The sequence below is a fragment of the Kwoniella pini genome, chromosome 9 (genome assembly GCF_000512605.2).
Source record: "Kwoniella pini CBS 10737 chromosome 9, complete sequence".
Taxonomy (NCBI): domain Eukaryota; kingdom Fungi; phylum Basidiomycota; class Tremellomycetes; order Tremellales; family Cryptococcaceae; genus Kwoniella; species Kwoniella pini.
In genome coordinates this window covers 467602-487565 of record NC_091724.1, presented here as the reverse complement: position 1 = coordinate 487565, position 19964 = coordinate 467602, and the positions used below count along the sequence as shown (strand labels likewise).

The following is a 19964-nucleotide window of genomic DNA, read 5'->3' as shown; positions in this document are numbered from 1 at the left end:
AAACCCTATTTGTTAGTTTTAGTCGTTGATGATATTGTTGAAGATGATGTTGATATATATGAATGAACGTACGTGTTGATATGCTTGAAGGCTAAAGAAGGAGAGGAGTAAAAATTACTTGTTAATTATTTTTAGTAAAAACCTCGAATTAGGACCTACAGTATCAAGCGAGAGACTGAGTAGGCAGTAGAGCCGTAGTATGCAGTGACAATCAGAGTATCGCTAGGGTAAGACGACTGGTTTGCGAGACGTTGACAGCAAGAGCAAAATCTTGCCATACACACAACTTCCCACGCAGACAGCTACAGCGGTGGCACAGCTAAAATCCCTGTCGGGGTTAAGATTTTGGCTTATCCGACAATTTCGCTCACGCATCGAAAGAAGTCTGTCTTGACGTGTACTGAATTTTGATATATTTGATTCCGATATTAGTCAGACTGATTTCTGACGTCCCAAGGCTGAGGCTGATAATATGGATCTCTAATGAAATGACGAGGTGGAGGAGTGGGATTGCGGGGTCAATATCGATTAACAGTTGACAAGCAACAGAAGATGCATCAGCGTCCTCAATCGAATCAACATCGTCAAACATAGTCTGGATAACGTTGACATATACTAACTTTGATCATCATACACTCATCCTTGTTACTTTGAGACAAGTTTCATTCAAGCAAAATGGTCAAAATCACTTTCAAGACTGTACAAAACAAGGCATGTCTCCTTCATCCTTCACTTTAACCTCTATTTGAGGAGTATTGAAATAGAGTCTGTCTTGATCTTTTCGGAATGAAACTGATGGTTGCCTCTATATAGCTGTTCACTGTAGATGCTGAGGGATCAGAAACTGTAAGTTTAGATTAAGCTTTTCTGTAGCAACCTTTCCCCATGAGAAGAAGCTGAGAGATTCCTGCAAATAGGTTGGTGATCTTAAGAAGAAGATACAAGAAACACAAACTTTTCCTGCTGAAAACCAGAAGTTGATATACTCAGGTCAGCTTATGATGCGATTGCAGGTATTGGGTGCTTCCAGCTGATCGGAATATGCTTCTATAGGGAAAATACTCAATGATGCCGCCACTGTAGAATCGTTGAAGATAAAGGAGAAGGATTTCTTAGTAGTGATGGTATCAAAAGTAGGTATATACAGGTTACTCCCGTACTCAGACTATCGAGTTGATCTGCTTCTGCAAATGCTGTAGCCCAAGGCCCCTCCCGCTTCTGCCGCGTCAACCTCAACCCCTGCCCCAGCTGCCCCTGCATCATCCGCTCCTTCAACAGAAACCCCCGCTGCTCCTGCAGAACCAGCATCTGCACCAACTACGGAAGCCCCTGCCGCCGCTCCAGCAAGTACAGAAAGCTCGACTGCGGTGGAGTCTGGACTGGGAGGATCTTTCGGTAGGTTTCGACGACTATTCGGGTCGAAATGTTACTCAGCTGATGCAAACGTCACGTAGTCACCGGAGCAGCTTTACAAGCTGCAACAGATGGAATGGTGGAGATGGGTTTTGAACGTGATTTGGTAGTCAGAGCTTTGAGAGCAAGTTTCAACAACCCTGATAGAGCTGTAGAATATCTCATGAGTGTATGTCGGTTAAATCGAAGTGGAGCCGGAAAGATGTTAAAAAGGCTGACTATTTGCGGTATGTAGGGAAATATTCCTCAGGTAGAAGGAACTGGTCCAGCTGTAAGTGATCATAACGTTCAATGTGGTTGAAGAGGTTTGCTGACGCTGTGGGTTAGGCTCAAGCCCCTGCTGTACGTCAGCTATTTGGAGAATGACTCCTTGACTAAGAGCTGATATCCCGTCTGTAGCCTTCCGCCCCAGCTCCCGCTGCTGCCCCTTCGGAGCCCGCCCAGGCCGCTCAACCTGTTTCCGCCCCTGCTGCCGCTCAACCACCGGCACCTCAACAAACAGGATCCGCCGGTAGTGCGGAGAATCTTTTCGCTGTAAGCTTTGTAGTGTGCTTGTATCGAATTGATCGTGCAGCTAATATTTGTGTTTTTCTGTAGGCTGCTGAAGCTGCTAGTAAGCTAGAATGACCTATACGCCGGCATCCCAGCTGATACAACTTTGCAGTGAACCGAGATAGAGGTGTACCCGCAGGTGCAGGTGCAGGTGCAGGTGGCCTTGGTGGAGCACCTGGTGGTGCTGGCGGACCCGGTGCCGGTGGTTTAGCCAATGCGCCGCATTTACAACAAATTCGAGAGGTATGTATCGACTTTCATACACCATCACACGCACTCTCGGTGCAACTATGGAAGCTGACTACTATCCTGATTTTTTCAGATGGTTCAACAAAACCCCGCATTGATTCAACCTCTTTTACAGCAAATTGCCGCTTCGAATCCTCAACTCGCTCAATTGATTAATGAGAATCCTCAAGCGCTTTATGAGTTACTTGGTGCCGGTGGTGAAGGTGATGAGGAGGATGAAGGTTTCGGCGGACCTCAAGTGATGCAAGTGAATCTGACTCAAGAGGAAGCTGCTGCTGTTGAAAGGGTACGTTCTATCGCATTTTGCCTCATCCCATTCGGTGTACGATATGATGATAATCTCCAAAATTTGTTATAGCTCGAAGCACTTGGATTTGATCGTCAAATGGTTTTACAAGCATATATGCTTTGTGATAAGAACGAAGAACTCGCTGCTAATTTCCTTTTTGATCAAGGTGAAGATGATTAGAAATATTCTCAGAGCTGTATAGATGGAAATGACGAAGTATCAATCTCCAGTTTCTTTATCATGTATAATGATGTGACATGCCATCAATAAGGAAGACAATTTCATATGCTTCATTTACTTGTTATTCTAGGATATAGAAGTTGTCAGGTAACAAGTAACCGCCTGGACGCTTGAATTTTTGGCTTAAAGGCTTAAATGTAATGGAATTGTGAAACGATACTGATAAGTGATTGATAAGATACTGTTGTGTTGTTGATCTGGCAATTTGACCCTATTCTGTTATTCAAATGGGAAGAAGGAGCTTCGCAGAAGTACAAATGACTGTTGCCTCTTGCAAAAAATTTTCGAAATACAATCATATTCTTCTATTGCTTATGTCCTTGTGAAAGCTCTTCCCGGTTATTCACGTACTGACAAAGTTCGAAGCTGCTTATGGATTACTTGACGTATCGGGCGGGTCGCGGACTGATCGATGTTGTAAATCCACTGATATCACCACGATCTATTTGAATACTTCGATGATCGAATCAAATTGGAACAGAGATTGATTGGTCACAAACCGCACGCACGATTGGAAGAATGGAAAATATAATTACGGAATAATGTCAAATTTCAATCCCTATGGAATTTGTTTTTCTTTGATATCAAGTATTAGTATAAGATGGCAAAGTTTAAATGTTCCACAAAATATCAGTAAATTTCTTTGTTTGATATTGTGTCAAACAAAACTGAATGATCATTTATTGTTTTTAGTTATTTAATAACTACTGGAATTGAATTTTTCTTATTACCTATAATTTTAGATTTCATATTTGACAAAACAATCTGAATTGTAATTTAATTCTTAAGGAATGTTAATATCATTGAAATGAATTGGATGTTAAAATGCTTTTTGGAATAAATTTTCAATGTTGTTTTGTATTGAAATTTCAAAGTGTTCTACTTATATCATCATCTAATTTAAGTATAAAGCTGAATACAATAGGATTGGAAACCTTCGAAATCGAAAATATGATTTAAAGGAAATTACTTCGTGCTTCATTTGAATAATTTAGACGAAAGTCATCGTTGAAAATCATTTTTATTTTAGCTTTCATTTCCATCAATTCGTGATGTTTTTCTAAAATTTTCAATGATTTCTTATTTCCTCAATTCCGATTTGTTTCCATTGAATAACTTCTATAAGAACAACTTTGAGATTCGGAAATGAAGATGAAGAAGTAAATTTGAAAAGATCAATCAGAGATTATGATTACTTCTTATACGATTGGAAAGAAGGAAAACCTTAGAATAAAGAAGGAAGAGATATGATTATAAGATAGTAAAAGAATTTTAGGTATTTTACAAAGTGATATGATATTTACAATTGGAAGTGAAGTTTGAAAATCAATAGCTGAGATCTAACACATCAATATCAATAGGAAGAAATATAGTGAAATTGTTCGAATTATTATTATATTGTATTATATTTTATTGTATTGCATTTGATATGGGATTTATAACTCAACAGAAATAAAATATATCATTATATTCAATTACCGTAAGAATCAGAATAATCATCAGACCAACTTTGTCCGCTTATAGATTGATGATCTGAATTATCTGCCTTTTCTTGCTCATCAGATATTAATTCTTCATCACTTTCCTTGTAATCTACGTTTTCAATTTCAAGGTCTGAATCACTCGAATCATACTCTTCAAGCTTTTCATCTAGCTCAGAATCAGAATCGCTTGAGGGGTGATTTTTCGAATCTTCTAAATCAGATTCATCTTCACTATAATGTTTCCCTTGACTTGGATTATCAATCTGACAATTTGAATTGTATTCAGCTTTTGATTCGAAAGTTAAACAACCAGTCGAATGAGAAGCTGACTTACTATTGAAATGAATTGAATAGCGATTTGATCCGTTTCATCAATCTCTAAAGCCTTTGCAAACCATCCTCTAGCTTGTCTTAATCCACCTATATCTACTTGTTGAGCAAAACTAGGCGAAGGTGAAGTGGATGAAGATCTATCATCATTTGAAATTTGATTTTCGATTCTTGCAGACGGAGGTTGAGCAAGATAGAAAGAAAGTAAACCTGCATAAGTGTGTAAAGGCCCAGAAAGGAGATAGGGGTACGAAGAAAGCCATCTAATCATTGTAGATTGTTCCAGGTCAATTTCTTTTCTGATATTCCCGGCTAGGATTGCCAAACTGACTGACTTACGTTTCAAGTTGGTCATAAGCTTGTCTGTATTGCCCCGACTTTATCAAATGTAAAATGAGTGCATGCAGAAGGGAAGGTTTCTGCAATAAGTTTGTAAGCTTCGAATTACCTTGTAAAAACAATAGCGAATCAGAGCTTACATCTTCTTCTTTTGCGAATACTCTTAATGAATTCAACCATCTTTCAATATCTTTGCTCTTGTCTCCGTAGTTCTGAGAGAAAGCTATCGGTTGAGTAGCCTCATTGACTTCATTGAGTGTGAAAGAGATATCGTGCGAAAGGATAAGTAATCCCCAATACCATCGTGATTTCCAATTGACTTCACGACATCGGACCTATAGACATAAGTGAACTCATGAGTAAAAAGCCTTCAAAGCTGAATCGAAGCTCGGGTATAGCTCACAAGAATAGACCAAGCTCTTTTAGCTCTTGTTATTTCCCCGTTCAACAAACAAGTATGAAGTAAATTTATTAAATTTTGAATCCATTTTTTCCTTATTGAAGGTTGATCAAAGGCTTTATCATCATTTGGTTGGATATTAAATTGACTATTATAAGGCATTCGGTTCGGGTAATCTAACACCCCTCATGGTGTAATTTAAGTAGGAAATCAAGACTGAAGAGATAAAGCATAATTGAAAGATAAGTCGCGAAGAGAGAGTAAAGTATTTACTCGTAATGATGTTCTGCTATAATAAAAGATGCCACATTTAAGAATATCCGATAATTCCATTATATAGGGTTTTTTTTTATTTATTTGTATAATAAACCCTTTGTTACCACGCGCCCGTCATTGAAGAATTTTTCATTGATAATTTATTCACAAAATAAACCTTTCTTTCCTCTCTTTCTTCAAAAATACCTTCGGGTTCATTATATCAATTTAAAACTTACCAACAACACACTTTTAAAAAGCGAAAAACGAGTACTTTGTCAGCAAGAAGCGACAGAGTATCAACAAAAAAGAAACAACTAATACAATATGTCCGAGTAAGTATAATGAAAACTCTCCCTTTGGTTTTAATAGAAATTCAGGTTGGAAGTTTTGGAAGGGATGATATAGTTGAAAAGGTCATTATGGAGTTACGGACTACAAGAAATACAAGAGAGCAGGCTATAGTCACTTTCGACAGGGGTCAAATCAACCTACAGACTCATCTGTTGTGTCCAATGAGCGAACGAAGGGAACATCGGATCGGTGGCAAGAGAAACATTAGCGGAGCAGAGGCGCAATATATGTTGAAAATGAATGCAGCAAAGCTGACAGCCTCGTTTCCTTCGCAGCGTTAAGAATGAGACCGAAGGTGGTCTTGAAATGAACGGTGATCTCATCGAATCCAACTGGAACCAAGTAGTTGACAAGTAAGTGCATGTTCACATTCCGATAACTAAAGAATCTGTCACCTGGCGGAAAGGATTTAGCGGTTGTAGCAGTTCACTGACATACAATTGTCGCACAGCTTCGACAACATGGACCTCAAGGGTGACCTTCTCCGAGGTGTCTACGCTTACGGTTTCGAGAGACCTTCCGCTATTCAACAAAGAGCTATCATGCCTATCATCACTGGTAGAGATTGTATCGCTCAAGCCCAATCCGGTACCGGTAAAACCGCTACCTTCTCCATCTCCATTCTCCAAAGAGTGAGTTGGGATTCTCGATAATGAGAATCTACAAACATTGTGCTGACTCGATTTGTCGCGCGGTTGCTTAGATCGATACCACCGTCAAGAAGACTCAAGCTCTTATCCTTGCCCCTACTCGAGAACTCGCTCAACAAATCCAAAAAGTTGTCATTGCTCTCGGTGATTACCTCAACGTAGACTGTCACGCTTGTGTCGGTGGTACCGCTGTCCGAGAAGACATGGCCAAACTCGCCGAAGGTCCTCACGTCGTTGTAGGTACCCCAGGTCGAGTATTCGACATGATCAACAGAGGTGCCCTCAAATCCGATGCCGTCAAGATGTTCTGTCTTGATGAAGCCGATGAAATGCTTTCCACCGGATTCAAAGATTCCATCTACGACATTTTCCAACTTCTCCCTGCCGAAACCCAAGTCGTCCTTCTTTCCGCCACCATGCCTCCTGAGGTTCTTGACGTTACCAAGAAATTCATGAGAGATCCCATTAGAATCTTGGTAAAGAAGGATGAACTTACCCTCGAAGGTATCAGACAATTCTGTGAGTACTTGACTGATAAGCCTTATGTCCCTGAAGAATCTGACTGACTCTCTGGTATGATCGTAGACATCGCTGTTGAGAAGGAAGAGTGGAAACTCGATACCCTTTGTGATCTTTACGAGACCGTCACCATTACCCAAGCCGTCATCTTCTGTTCTACCCGAAGAAAGGTAGACTGGCTCACCCAAAAACTTCACGAGCGAGAATTCACCGTCTCTGCCATGCACGGTGATATGGACCAATCTCAACGAGAAGTTATCATGAAAGAATTCCGATCTGGTTCTTCTCGAGTTCTCATTGCTACCGACTTGCTTGCTCGAGGTATCGATGTTCAACAAGTTTCTTTGGTTATCAACGTGAGTGTCTTTTGGTTTGTAAACTAATATTTGGTTGACCTGATAATTTGCATATAGTACGATCTCCCAGCTTCCAAGGAGAACTACATCCACAGAATTGGTAGAGGTGGTCGATTCGGTAGAAAAGGTGTTGCCATCAACTTTGTTACTCAAGATGACGTTAAGATGCTTAGAGAGATTGAGACTTACTATAACACTCAAGTTGATGAGATGCCTCTCAACGTTGCCGATCTTATTTAAGCGTAATAGAATTTTACATACTACTGCGCTCAAAAAAACCATCAATAATATAGAATTTGATTTTACTTTTTTTTACATTTTTTAATTATCATTTCTCTATCCTTTTTCTCACTTATAAAAATGTTATATCTATCTTGGTTGAATCGTCGTAGAGGTAAAAGACCTAAAAGGTTATGTGGAGGTAAATTAGCTTTAGTTGAAGAAACTCAATTATCTCATATACAAGATAATCGTTTTTTTCTTTTCAAATCTTCTTCTTTTTTCTCTATTAGATAGATTCGTTATGGTCTCTTTCATCTCGCAAAAATGGTAGATTTTATGCTACATGATATCATTCATTTTTTTCTGATCTGCACGATAGCATATAATGATTGCGAATTCTCCTGTTTATGACCCCTCAGTTTGTTAGTGAATGGTATGGTATTTTGATTTATTCGTCATTCGATCTGTCAAATGCTATACATATTTGGTCTTTGCACGCGTGCTCAGAGAAGGAGATACAACAGAACAAGAGAAGTGTAAAATGCATATTAATACAATTGTAAAATGTCTGTTGACTTTGGACCAGATGGAAAATGTAATTCAAATTATATTTGAAATTTGAGAAATTCTATTATTCGTTATATTGATTAATTTTTTCCTTCTAGAATGATTTATACTAATCTTTCATTCCCTTCTTGTTGTTGGGAATTATTATTTGGCCAATTGAATGAAGTAGAAGTAGATTTTGGAGGTATTTGATTTATAGATTGTGAAGAAGAAAAAGAAGAAGAAGAAGAAGAAGAAGAAATATTTAAACCTACTCCACCTACTTCATTATTAATTTCATCTTGTGTAATTTGATTAATTGATTTTCCAGTTTTTTTAGAAATTCTTTCAGCTTTCATACGTGCTAATTCTGCTTTAACATCTGTATGTGTACGTGGTGGTTGCTTTAAGATAAGGATAATTTTCAAATCAAAAATTAGAATATAAAATCAGAATGATGTTTTTAAATAATGTGATTAATCATTTTAAAATTGTTTATATTAAAATTAAAACTTACATGAGTTGATTCATACGGTGGCCATAAGATTTCTTTATACTATCAAAATAAAACGAAGTTTCAGTCTTATATTATATATGCAGTTATTGTTTCAATGATTTTATGATCTTTCAATGCGACAAAATCATTAAAAGAACTTACAGGTTGTACATAGCTTTCATACCTTTAGAAATAATAATACGAATCAGTCTATGTAATATTTCTTTGAAATTGTTAATGCACTTACCATTCTGGATCACCAAATTTAAACATTGTATAAATTGGGAAGAACATGTAAAATCCGAATTTAAAGATTTCAACTGATTGAAAAGAAGAAATCAATCATCGACGAATTCGACTTTTGGTCCAACTTGGATGCTGAGTGATGAGTAATTGACATACGATTTGAACCTCCCATCTTGAATAGGTTGATCTTAGATCTTCTGCTTCAGGACCTTTTGACTAATGAAACCGAAATAACGATAGGACAAATGACAGCGAATAAAGTGTTCAAGGCAATTCCCAACTTTTGCCGATCCTTACTACTTATATTGCTGCTTCCGAGATAGATCACGTGAATCATTTATGTAATATTACGGTGATCACCGTTCGTTGTTGGAACTTCAAGCGAGTTGATTGTCATTTTCCAAGTGTTCAATAATTAAATTCACTATAATATCGTAACCCGCTTTGAAATGAGAGAGATGCAATGATAACAAATTGATCGACGCATCCTGGTACTTGACTGACAATAACAAGCAGCTCTGTAATCACTTTTAGAGTCTCTACTAGTCCTGAGAAGCTGATATCTGGAAGAATCAGGCGCAAGATGGTTTCGACGCGTTCGGGTTCAAGTAAATTACCTGACGGAGCAGAGAGGGATGATAACAGGATAATCGTCGTAGTGACTGGAGCGAATAGGTGAGATGATTCTAAGCTATCTCATCTGATTTAAATGTAATCTGGTATCTGTGGAGCGTGGGCTAATCTCTTATACTATTCGCAGCGGCTTTGGTCTTGGAATATGTCAACAATTATTATACAACCTCTCTTTTCCGCCTGGAACACCTATACCAATATCAACACCCCAATTGACAGCTTTACCACCTTCTCTCCGATCAGAATTCGATGCTGAATCAGCTCAAAAACCTACAGAACAAATCCCAAATCCTCCTCCAACTTTAACATTGATCTTAGCTTGTAGATCTCGTTCGAAAGCTGAATTAGCTAGAGAAATCCTTTTAGAGAAGCACGAGAAAGATCTGATTGAAAGGCGGAAAAGGGGTGAAAAAGAAAGATCAGGTTGGAAAGAAGGATTAAAGATAGTATGGGAAGGAGTTGATTTGGATAATCCAGGAGGAGGCAATGGAGTATTAGGATTTTGTGAATCATTAAAATCGAAATATCCACATATAACGACACTCTATTTAAATGCTGGTATGGGAGCTTTTTCAGGATTAGATTGGATAGATTTTTTTAAGCAAAATATTTTGGAGGGATTACCAAATGCTCAAAGTCGACCAACTTATAATCTTGAAATTAAAGGTGCAATGAGTGCTGATGGAGAAAGAGGCTTAGTTTGGGGTACAAACGTTTTAGCGCCTTATATAATGGTATGTTTGACTTGGTGTTTAACGTATACATGATTGTAGCTTAGTATCAAAATTGTACTGATAAGAATATATGTTGCGATTTATAGGTTCGAGAATTGATATCACTACTCAAAAGAAGTCCAGAAAAATTACCATTTTCACCACGTATAATATATACCTCATCATTAACATCAGATTTCTCTAAATTATCTTCAAATCCATTAGATGATTATCAATTAATAAATTACGAAAAATCTTATTCTGCAAGTAAAATAATGGGTGATTTAATAATGACTCAATTTGATAAAGAATATGGAAATTCACAACAAGAAGGAGAAAGAATTGTTAGAGTATTAACAGTTGATCCAGGTTGTGTATGTACAAATTTTTTCGCTGGAGGTATGGGTATGATACTTTGGTGGGCAAAAGTTAAATTTTTCTTTTATTGGATATCTTTTTATATTGTAAGTTTCCCAATCTATCTATTCAATCCAATTGGATTTTATTTTACTAACAATTTTTTTTATATTTTAGTGTCGTTTACTTGGATCAACTCATCATCCGGTTTATGCAGATCAAGGTGCTTTACCTATACTTTATGCAGCTTCAATATCTGATAAAAACCTCTTACCTGCTGCCAAAAATCCGGCTCAAAGATTCGCAGTGATTTCGAAAAGATGGGGAAATACTCAAGTGGGTTATGAAGAAGTTGATAATTGGGAACAAGGTGAAGAATTAGGTAAAGGTTTTGTAGAGGCTTGTGAAGTCTATAGGAAAGAATGGCGTAGACGAGAAGGTCTTGAGTAGACATCGATTAAATGAAAATCTCCGTCTGCTTAGAATCTGGATGTATGCATATATGTGTAAGGAGATAGACCTGGGTTTACTTGGTTACGTTTCTCAACATCAACAATGTCTTTGCCTCCATATTCCTCTACGGTTGCTTTATGGCATGATAAAATGATGTAAACAAATATCCGAATGGCGGCGAACACCGCACTCAGTTGATCACCACGTCACGTCGAGAGTAGACATGACTGACATGAAGCATTACTGTCAATATACGCGACCTTTCAAATGTCAATTAATGATATGTACCTGTTATTTGGATGAGATCAGAGAGCAAAGACAATCCGGGTTGACTTAGCGATTCGCTCTTCGTTGCAATTGCCTCAAATACATAATCATAAAAACAATCAATCAGTAACTCTTAGGTTCATGGTAGATCTTCTCGGTATTTAGGCCCAGATGGTATGTTTAAATATCCCCCACACTGTGCTGTCGAGCCTTCCGACTCGATAAGCATCTCATAACCAGGCAGGAATAATTTCTGCCAGGATGGAATTTTCTGTTGTCGGAACCTTGAGCTGACAACTTATCTTTACAGGACCACAACCTCCTCGTATCGGAGCTGCAGGCTTTGATAATAGAGACTAAAAGGCGGAATCCAGATGTGAAAGACGTATGTGATTTACGCTTGATTAGCAAGCTGTAATAAATCAACATAAGATCGTCATGAATGGAGACTGAACCTGCATTTTCGATCGTAGGCGAGCGAAGCTGCGCTGGAACTGCTGAAAGGAGGCCCATTGCCTCGGGACAAGTTGTACGGTAAGTGAATTTGAGACCACAGAAGGCAAGATAGCAAAACTTACCAATGATTGTACTACAACTTATCGCAGATAATGCGGATACGCTTTTGGAACCTATAACGAGAGGATGTAAGACAAAAGTAGCTAAAGTTATAGGGATCAGCATAGCGGCCTTACAGAGATTAGTTTCATTAGGAGGTGTTCCAACTGTGAGTCACAGGTGTAATCTGAACCACACTCACAGCACCCAAAATTCTAATCACCATTACAACTAACATGATTTTGTTTTCTAGAGCAAACTACCTGATGTACTCCAGACATTGGCCAGTGTAGCTAATCAAGCTGTCGATATTCAATTGAAACTATTACAAACTCTTTTATCTATTTTAACGCATAATACGGACGTACACGAAGAAGTGCTAGGAAATGTGAGTGTTATTCATTCGATCAAATCACAGGTAATCGATCTGATTCTTATCGACATGTTAGGCTTTGTTGTTATGTTTCAAACTTCAAGATTCGAGAGTCTCCGTTGTATCGTCTACGGCCGCTGCAACTTTACGTCAAGCCGTGATGTTGGTCTTTGACCGTCTGGCTGCGCCTGAGGCCGACTCACCTACCAGAGCTTTCAATTTACCCACGAACCCATCGACCACATTGCATATCACGCCTTCAGCTTTAGATGCATATAATCTCTTCTCGGATCTATGCCTCTTAACTGCCTCAACGGGTTCTGGGTGGGGTAAGAGTAGTACGGAGAATAAACCTACATTGTTGAAGCTGCAGAGTCTGCACAAAACGTCCGGATTAGAGTTGATAGAAAGCATTCTTAGCGGCTATGAAGAATCAGTCAAAAAGGTGCGCTGTCAAATTCTTGCTTTGAGACGATTGCTAACATTATCTACGGTATCAATGTTATCATGTAGCAACCTGAATTACTCTTTTTACTCCAACATTCACTTGATCCTCTGCTTCTCAAATTACTTTCCGAAAGACCAAATTTCCCAATAGCACTCAGAGTTTGTCGACTTATCTTCCTTCTGATTCGATCTTTCATGGACCAGTTACCCGAACAAGTAAGAATCTACCTCTTGACATTGATCAAATTAGGTATGGGTGAATTCGACAATAGCGATTCCCATCATAGCTGGTTGAGAGTTTTAGCGTTAGAAATAATAAGAGGGTAAGTTGACTTTCTGCATTCTGTGTTTATCGAAGAAGGCTAATGAGCGGTGTGTACAGTATCTGTGGTGATACAACACTTCTGCAGAATATCTATTCCCATTACGATTCGATTGACAACTCCCCCAAATTGTTTAGCAAAGTCGTATTCTCGCTTTCAAGGTTACTCAACGAGAAACCAGCTTTACTAGGTATCGGAACGCAAATGCATGGTCTGGGAGTACCCCATATGGATCCCACTAGTCCAAGTATTAATCCACATGCGAGTTATCTTGATTTGGGCATCGGAATTGTCAGCTCTGCAGCTAGTGTCGGGGTAAACACAGTCAACGCTATGATGGGAGGCCAAGGTGGCGGTCTAAGCAATGCTTCCGGAGTCAAGCTAAGACTGTAAGCTATGTTTCTCTTTGCATTCTCCTCGGAGGACGCAGCTGATTCAACCATATCCCTGCATCAGCATTGAGCAACATGAAAAGGCTGAAGCACCGCTTGTACCCGATACTTACATCTACCTTCTCGCTCTTCAGTCCCTGAATGCCATTGCCAATGGCATATATACTGTTGTCGCAGGCTCCACCACGCCACCGGAAACCATAAAATCATTAGCATCCTCCGCTTGGCCTGCCCTTTTGGCCGCGTTATCTTATTCAATAGGAACCAATCTTTCCGATATCCTCTTTGCTGAAGTCTTGACTGCATTGCAAGATTTCACCATCGCGTGTGGATTACTGGAACTAAACACCCCTCGAGATGCCTTCCTCAGCAGCTTGGGGAAATATGCTGTACCGCCAGCAGTCGTATCCGCCATGCAATCATACATGGAAAATCCTAATCCTCCTCGTAACCCAAGCGTGATATCGGCAGATGCTCTGGGTTTCTCATCTTTAGGTGTTGGCGGGTCATTGGGACCTCCTAGCTTATCAGACAGAAACCTTGCTTGTCTTCGAAGTACAGTCAATACCGCTCGGGTTCTAGGACCATCGTTAGGCAAAGCATGGCACGATGTACTGGAAATCTTGCAAAATGCGAATTATCTACTAGCAACTCGGAAACCATCAATAGGCAGACGACCAACAGTGCCCGACGGATCACCTCGTGGCCCTATGGTTCCTGCAACTCCTAAAGCGAGTCATGAACAAACAGAACATACCCCTGAAATTCTGCAGGATCTTGATACGGAATCGATCCAGCTTCTCGTTAACGCTCTGTTCGACTCTTCACGCGATCTACCCGACGAAGCGTTTACGACCTTCGTCACCGCATTGTGTCAGCTCAGCTCGGAAATGATAGGTATGAACGCATCAAACCCGTCATTGACCGACTTCAGCGATTATAATTCTGCACCACCCACACCGAATTTAGCTTTATCCCCTGGGCAAGACAGTCAAAGGAGGCGGACAAGCGGGATAAATGTCTCGCATAGCATAAAATCCGGTGAAAGGTCTTACAGCTTAGGAAAGCTACGAATAGTGTCCGTCTTGAATCTTGATCGCTTGGTCAGAAATGAGCCCGAAGTAGGATGGTCAGTCGTTACTCAGCATCTTTTGGCAATTGCCAGGCACACCACAGCACCTGCAACGATACGTACGCAAGCCTCTGATGCTTTAGGTGAATTGCTCTTGTCTTCTGTCAGGATTGGAAAGGAAGATCGGATTCAACATCAAGTCTTTGATGTGCTGGTCAAACAGGTCGACGTACACCCCATCAGTAATACGATTTCAGCCGATTACGAAGTGCGGTCGGCTGGGTATCAAACTCTGAATCAGATACTGGAATCTTCGGGACATTCATTATCCGTAGGCTGGTCGACAATCTTCGGCATGTTAGATTCGATTTGTCAAGATAAAGGCGAAGGACCCCTTTCGGTTTCTATGGGAAATACACAATCTAGCGGAGAAACGCCTTTTTCTCCTGGATCAAGTCTAGATCTCCGTCGACCATCAACGATGCTTTCGAAAGGCAATGCCAATTTGGTTAGGATAGCTTTCCCGTCACTCCAACTCATTTGCACGGACTTTCTTACTTCCCTCGATCTTCAAGCCATGAAAAGCTGCATCACTTGCTTAGGACATTTCGGTCGTCAAATTGAAGATGTCAATATAACCTTGGCCGCTATCGGCCTGCTGTGGACCGTCTCCGATGCCGTGCAGCAGAGTCAAGCCAAAGGCGACTCCCAAGAAACGTGGTTATACCTCCTCACAGAATTGATGGCATTAGGAAGAGATTCGAGATTGGAAGTCAGAAAAAGTGCAATGCAAACCCTTTTCAGATGCATAGAAATCTACGGATCGGGACTCACCTCGAAACTATGGTCTGATGTGTTCAATCATGTCATCTACCCTTTGCTGGAGGCCACCGAAAGAGGTGGCGATGAATCGTCTGTTTTGGCTCTGACCTCCATTGGTAATATCTTTGGATATTTCTTGATCCAGATCAGTAAACTCGAATCCTTCGCCGACGTTTACCAACGATTTTTGGCCAGTGTAAATAAAGCATGGACAGATGAGCCAGGGAATTGTGCAACAGCTGGTTTGAAGGCTTTAGAGAGAACCTTGTCTTTCTTGGATACTAACTCCGCGAATAAAGAACTGGAAACAAAGAAGATACTCATTGTTGATACAACGTGGGAAACATTCAAACGTATGGGTCAAGAAATTATGGAAAGACCTTCCTATACTCAGGATAATCTGGTGAACTTGGTCAAAATTGCTTCTCAACTACATGGTCAAATCCCTCCGAGCGACGATAAAAAACTTAACGACTTATCAAGTATCTTAAAATCAATAATGACATATACGAAATCTTCAGATTATCGACCCGATATTGATACCCTTTCACCACTGCAGTCTTCCATCTCAACATTAATAGCAGACTCTCAAAAATTCTCCACTAGTCAGAAATTGAATGATTTGTCAGAGTTCACTTCACTTGCTTATTTCGCTTCTGGTGACAATTCTACAGCTGGATCCTCCATTGGAACAGGTGTTAAATTGACTTATGTAGGATTAAGTAAATGGTCGATGCCCAAGATGGTCGATGTTTTCAGAAAAGATAGGAAGGGGAAAGGAAAAGCCAAAGAGATTTATGAGGATGGAGTAGTAGAAAATGTCTTAGGTGTAAGTATCAATCAGCATGATTCTGGGAGAGAAGTGCTGATCGTTTTATAACGAAAAGGCATACTCGATACCTATAAAGTTGAAGTATGATTGTCCTCCATCTAACAGATTCGGCAATGATCCGCCATTATGGAAAACTGTAAGAATCCTATCTCATGGCGGCATCTTCTTATAGCTGACATTGACCGCTCATCCGTATAGGCTATGACTACCTTCGTCGCGGTCCTGGAAATTGTTTTGTCAACGCTAGATGAGGAGGGTGAGCTCTGACTATCGATACAAACATAAAGGGAGGCTAGCTGACTTGCCAATGAAGATATATCAAAGGAGCGGTTCGAAGCAATCTGGTGTCAGGTGATCGAAGTTCTGAGCGGTATACTTTTAGCAGACAGTTCAGAGGACGCGAGCTCCGACGACGAGGCATTCGTCATAAACCATTTGACGCAACTACGGTCTATGATGATTTCTAGATTAGGCGATTCTCGAATACCTGATCGACTGATCATTCAACTTTCTGAAACTTTGTGTAAGGCTTCAGCGCTGTATCATTATGATGTTCGAGTAAACGGAGGAACAACTGCACCTGCTATACCGGAATCTCAAGAGGATTTACGTTATTGGGCATTGGACGTATTAGTATCGTTGTCAGTTCGAAAAGAAGGTGATAGTGATAAAGAAAGAAGAATAGCTTCGTTAGCTGCACCTGCGCTTATCAAACGATTTGATCAAACTCTGAGAAGATGGTTAGATGATCAGAAATTGAGAGGTAGTCTACCATTTGGACGGTGAGTTCTGTTTTTTTTTTTTGGCGTGTATACACGTACTTTCAACCATTCTTTCCGGCCGACCATGTCGTAAAGCTGTGTATCACAGAAGCTGATATATCTTACATGACATAGTGTGAGGGAAGAAGAAATCTTATTTGTACTTCGTCATTTAGCTACAATGCAAATTTGGGAAGGTTCTCTTAATATTGAAAACAAAGGTAGGTTTGGGATTTGATATAATATCATTATGGATAATACATGAGCTGATATTTGAATCTCAAACAGGCACAGAAACGCTTTCAGCCATATATAAAAACTCCACAAAATCTCATTTATTCCATTTTTATCCTTTATTATTGAATTTTAGCTTTTTACCTTATACTCCTTCAATGTGGATTTTCCCTTCTGAACATGCTCATTTATTTGGATTAGACCCTTCTATTGAGCTAAACGATAATTCAGTCTTAATAACGACCGAAAATGAAGAGCGAGAAACGAATGGTAAAGATGAAGATGATGATGATCAACATATTAATGCAGGTGATGGAAGAGATCTCATTGAAGTGAATGCGAGTGAATTAGCTAAAAGATGTTTAGAGTTGATAGGGGAAGAATTGGGTTTGACATGATAAGATTTTTCATACTAATACAGATAGATTTGTTAGAGATCTTGTACATCACATCTACAATGCATAATCTACATGATTCAAATGTACGGGGTTAGACGGTGTTCAGTATGTGATTGTGAGAACAGATACTGATTGAATGAGAGTTGTCTTGAACGAGCAGACAGTGTACATACCCGCTAGTGAGCTAGAATGTCAGTAGACGAACGGAAGTTCATAGACGTCAGAACCAAGTGACATTGAGTAAGTAAACACAGCAATCGTAACATCTTTGTCTCATTGAGAGATGATTTGAGAAAATGATGCGTCTGCTGGACAAAGGTTGCCTGTAGTCTGAATTAAGTTGTAAGAGTCAAGTGACATGCAAATAGTATAGATCGGCATGTTAACGATCATATGTACACCTGTACATTCCTCATCTCCTCAAATTCCAATTCCTAAATCCCAAATCAAAAGCCTTTTTTCTACCATTAGATTAAAAAGCTTAGAATCTGAGTTTGGAGAAGACTAAGAAAATACAATCGTAAATGATCAGCATTTTATCCAACAGTCCGAGATCTCGCAAATTTGCAAAGGGATGAATACTTACACCATCGGTTGTTACCCTTAGCGTATCGTTCCTCGAAAGCCTTCTTGATGGCTTTTTTAGCATCTTCACGTTGAGTAGGTTCTTTGAAAGTTTCGTTGGAGACTGAACCTTTCAATGATTCGAGTTCGAGTTGGTATCGGGTAGGGAGAAGGTGAGAGTAGTTGATAACTTTGATGAAAGGCTTAACCTTTGATCGTCTGGCAATTCTCTTTTTACCCATGTTCTTGGTTACTTTGAGTGGGTATCTAGGACAAGTCACATTAATCAGCAGCTGTCTTTGATTATCAATGTTCCCCTGTCGATATGGCGAGATTGGAGACCCTCTTAATGCAGCGAAGCGACATGTAGATGTAGACATGTGAAGGCAGCGAAGCTGAAATAGCAAACTCACCTCTCGATACCAGCAACAACGGCGTGAGGGTAAGGTCTCTCCTTGGTTCCTTCATCAGATTGTTTGATGACGACAACCTTTTTACCGGCTTGTCGACCAGAGAGGACGACAGCGACTTTTCCGGGCTTGTAGACTGTTATGGGAGTAAATCTAGATCAGCATCATCCTAAACCCATTACATCTATCCATTCCTATCCTATCAAGCTCTTCGAGACCTAGCGTCGATGGTCATATATCTCTTCTTTGCTAATATATCCACATCCATGGCATAGTGTCTTCTGTTGAGCGTCACCAGCCCCATATTCCCCACTTCCACAAACACAACCTCCCCCTCAATACTTTGCTCAAAACATCACACAATCCTCTAATTTCTCTTTGTACCGCTTTCCATCATTTCACAATACGTCCAAACTTCAGATATCTAAGACTGAACCATTGGATGAAAATAATACTCACCTATGAAGAAGAATAAATCAGCATGACAGTCAACGACTTAGATTCATAATGGATGACAACTTACTCTTGACCATCTGAACGATTAAAACGCAACAATGAAAGCGATAAATCAGTTCTATATCCTTCTTTCCTTGCTTGATGTTGGCTAGACTATCACTCACTTTAAATACCTGTGAAGAACCCGTTAGTGATTGAAGGAAAAGACTAAGCTATAAAAGTTGAAGGATTTTTTTTGACAGATTCAAATGTCGAATTTGCAGCACAAGCTTGTGGTCTGGCATCAAACTCCAACAATACCCCCTACAGCGTAATGCAGCCAATTCTCTTCTCATTCTACTAAACAGGGCATTTACAGACGGAATCAAATTGATATGCATTTTGGAACGGAGTTTCTCGGTGTTTTCGCTATCAGATGTGGCATTCGATGAATATTTGTTTACGGATATCACCGCCTATTGAACGATCTCTATTTGCTCCAAAACAAGCAGCACAAAGCTAATCCTCGAAGCGGGCTTTCTTCGTCTTCACGCTGCCAGTCGAGTCCCAAACACGCAATTTCAGCGGAGCAGAGGAAGATCCCCTGGGAGATACAATGAATATGTGGATCATCTGTATGTCATATTATCGTTCGAAAGAAATATCATAACGTCTGGCTGGTGAGAAATACAAAATGATAAACTTACGTAAGATATGTTCCCTTCTCCTGTGCAGAAAAAGGAAGGCAAAGTATCCGTTCATTGGCAAGAAGATATGGGAATTCACCTCGAAGGTATGGATAGGAGACCTGGGCTCATCATGACACATATGGTGCAAATGCATATAAGTTACATTGTCCTAAATATGACTAATATAAATCACTTTGGTTTATCGGTCGTTTTGATTTCATTGTTGATCGTGAACAACATTATTCATTGTGCCATTCTATCAGCCTTCAACGACGTACGAGCTCCAATCATGAG

The 19964-nt window shown here is 39.8% G+C and overlaps 7 protein-coding genes across 7 annotated transcripts; 4 read left to right on the top strand and 3 right to left on the bottom strand.

Moving 5' to 3' along the window:
• Positions 1-675: 675 nt before the first annotated feature.
• On the top strand, positions 676-2683 carry I206_106463 (UV excision repair protein Rad23; the record flags this gene model as incomplete). Its single annotated transcript, XM_070203322.1, has 13 exons — positions 676-711; positions 814-846; positions 918-990; positions 1054-1133; positions 1200-1395; positions 1455-1582; positions 1649-1684; positions 1741-1755; positions 1813-1947; positions 2011-2026; positions 2078-2208; positions 2288-2500; positions 2573-2683. The coding sequence occupies 13 exons, from the start codon at positions 676-678 to the stop codon at positions 2681-2683; spliced, it is 1203 nt and encodes a 400-aa protein (XP_070059423.1).
• A 1531-nt stretch (positions 2684-4214) lies between these two features.
• Positions 4215-5458, bottom strand: I206_106462 (uncharacterized protein; the record flags this gene model as incomplete). The annotated part of the gene is made up of 5 exons (XM_019158961.1): positions 4215-4490; positions 4562-4820; positions 4897-4976; positions 5037-5231; positions 5300-5458. 5 exons carry the CDS (start codon positions 5456-5458, stop codon positions 4215-4217), a joined length of 969 nt encoding a protein of 322 aa, XP_019008099.1.
• Positions 5459-5878: 420 nt separating this feature from the next.
• Positions 5879-7670, top strand: I206_106461 (ATP-dependent RNA helicase eIF4A; the record flags this gene model as incomplete). Its single annotated transcript, XM_019158959.2, has 6 exons — positions 5879-5886; positions 6181-6258; positions 6357-6537; positions 6609-7074; positions 7141-7430; positions 7488-7670. 6 exons carry the CDS (start codon positions 5879-5881, stop codon positions 7668-7670), a joined length of 1206 nt encoding a protein of 401 aa, XP_019008097.2.
• Positions 7671-8323: 653 nt separating this feature from the next.
• Positions 8324-8967, bottom strand: I206_106460 (uncharacterized protein; the record flags this gene model as incomplete). Its single annotated transcript, XM_019158958.1, has 4 exons — positions 8324-8602; positions 8716-8754; positions 8857-8878; positions 8942-8967. The coding sequence occupies 4 exons, from the start codon at positions 8965-8967 to the stop codon at positions 8324-8326; spliced, it is 366 nt and encodes a 121-aa protein (XP_019008096.1).
• Positions 8968-9523: 556 nt separating this feature from the next.
• On the top strand, positions 9524-11093 carry I206_106459 (uncharacterized protein; the record flags this gene model as incomplete). The annotated part of the gene is made up of 4 exons (XM_019158957.1): positions 9524-9615; positions 9701-10307; positions 10394-10750; positions 10821-11093. 4 exons carry the CDS (start codon positions 9524-9526, stop codon positions 11091-11093), a joined length of 1329 nt encoding a protein of 442 aa, XP_019008095.1.
• Positions 11094-11534: 441 nt separating this feature from the next.
• I206_106458 (uncharacterized protein) lies at positions 11535-17572 on the top strand (the record flags this gene model as incomplete). The annotated part of the gene is made up of 14 exons (XM_019158956.1): positions 11535-11537; positions 11674-11748; positions 11837-11897; positions 11969-12087; positions 12172-12306; positions 12368-12736; positions 12805-13061; positions 13121-13450; positions 13518-16176; positions 16235-16315; positions 16378-16435; positions 16493-16961; positions 17076-17161; positions 17229-17572. The coding sequence occupies 14 exons, from the start codon at positions 11535-11537 to the stop codon at positions 17570-17572; spliced, it is 5046 nt and encodes a 1681-aa protein (XP_019008094.1).
• A 481-nt stretch (positions 17573-18053) lies between these two features.
• On the bottom strand, positions 18054-18814 carry I206_106457 (uncharacterized protein; the record flags this gene model as incomplete). The annotated part of the gene is made up of 4 exons (XM_070203321.1): positions 18054-18076; positions 18159-18403; positions 18550-18699; positions 18765-18814. The coding sequence occupies 4 exons, from the start codon at positions 18812-18814 to the stop codon at positions 18054-18056; spliced, it is 468 nt and encodes a 155-aa protein (XP_070059422.1).
• Between the last annotated feature and the right edge of the window lie 1150 nt (positions 18815-19964).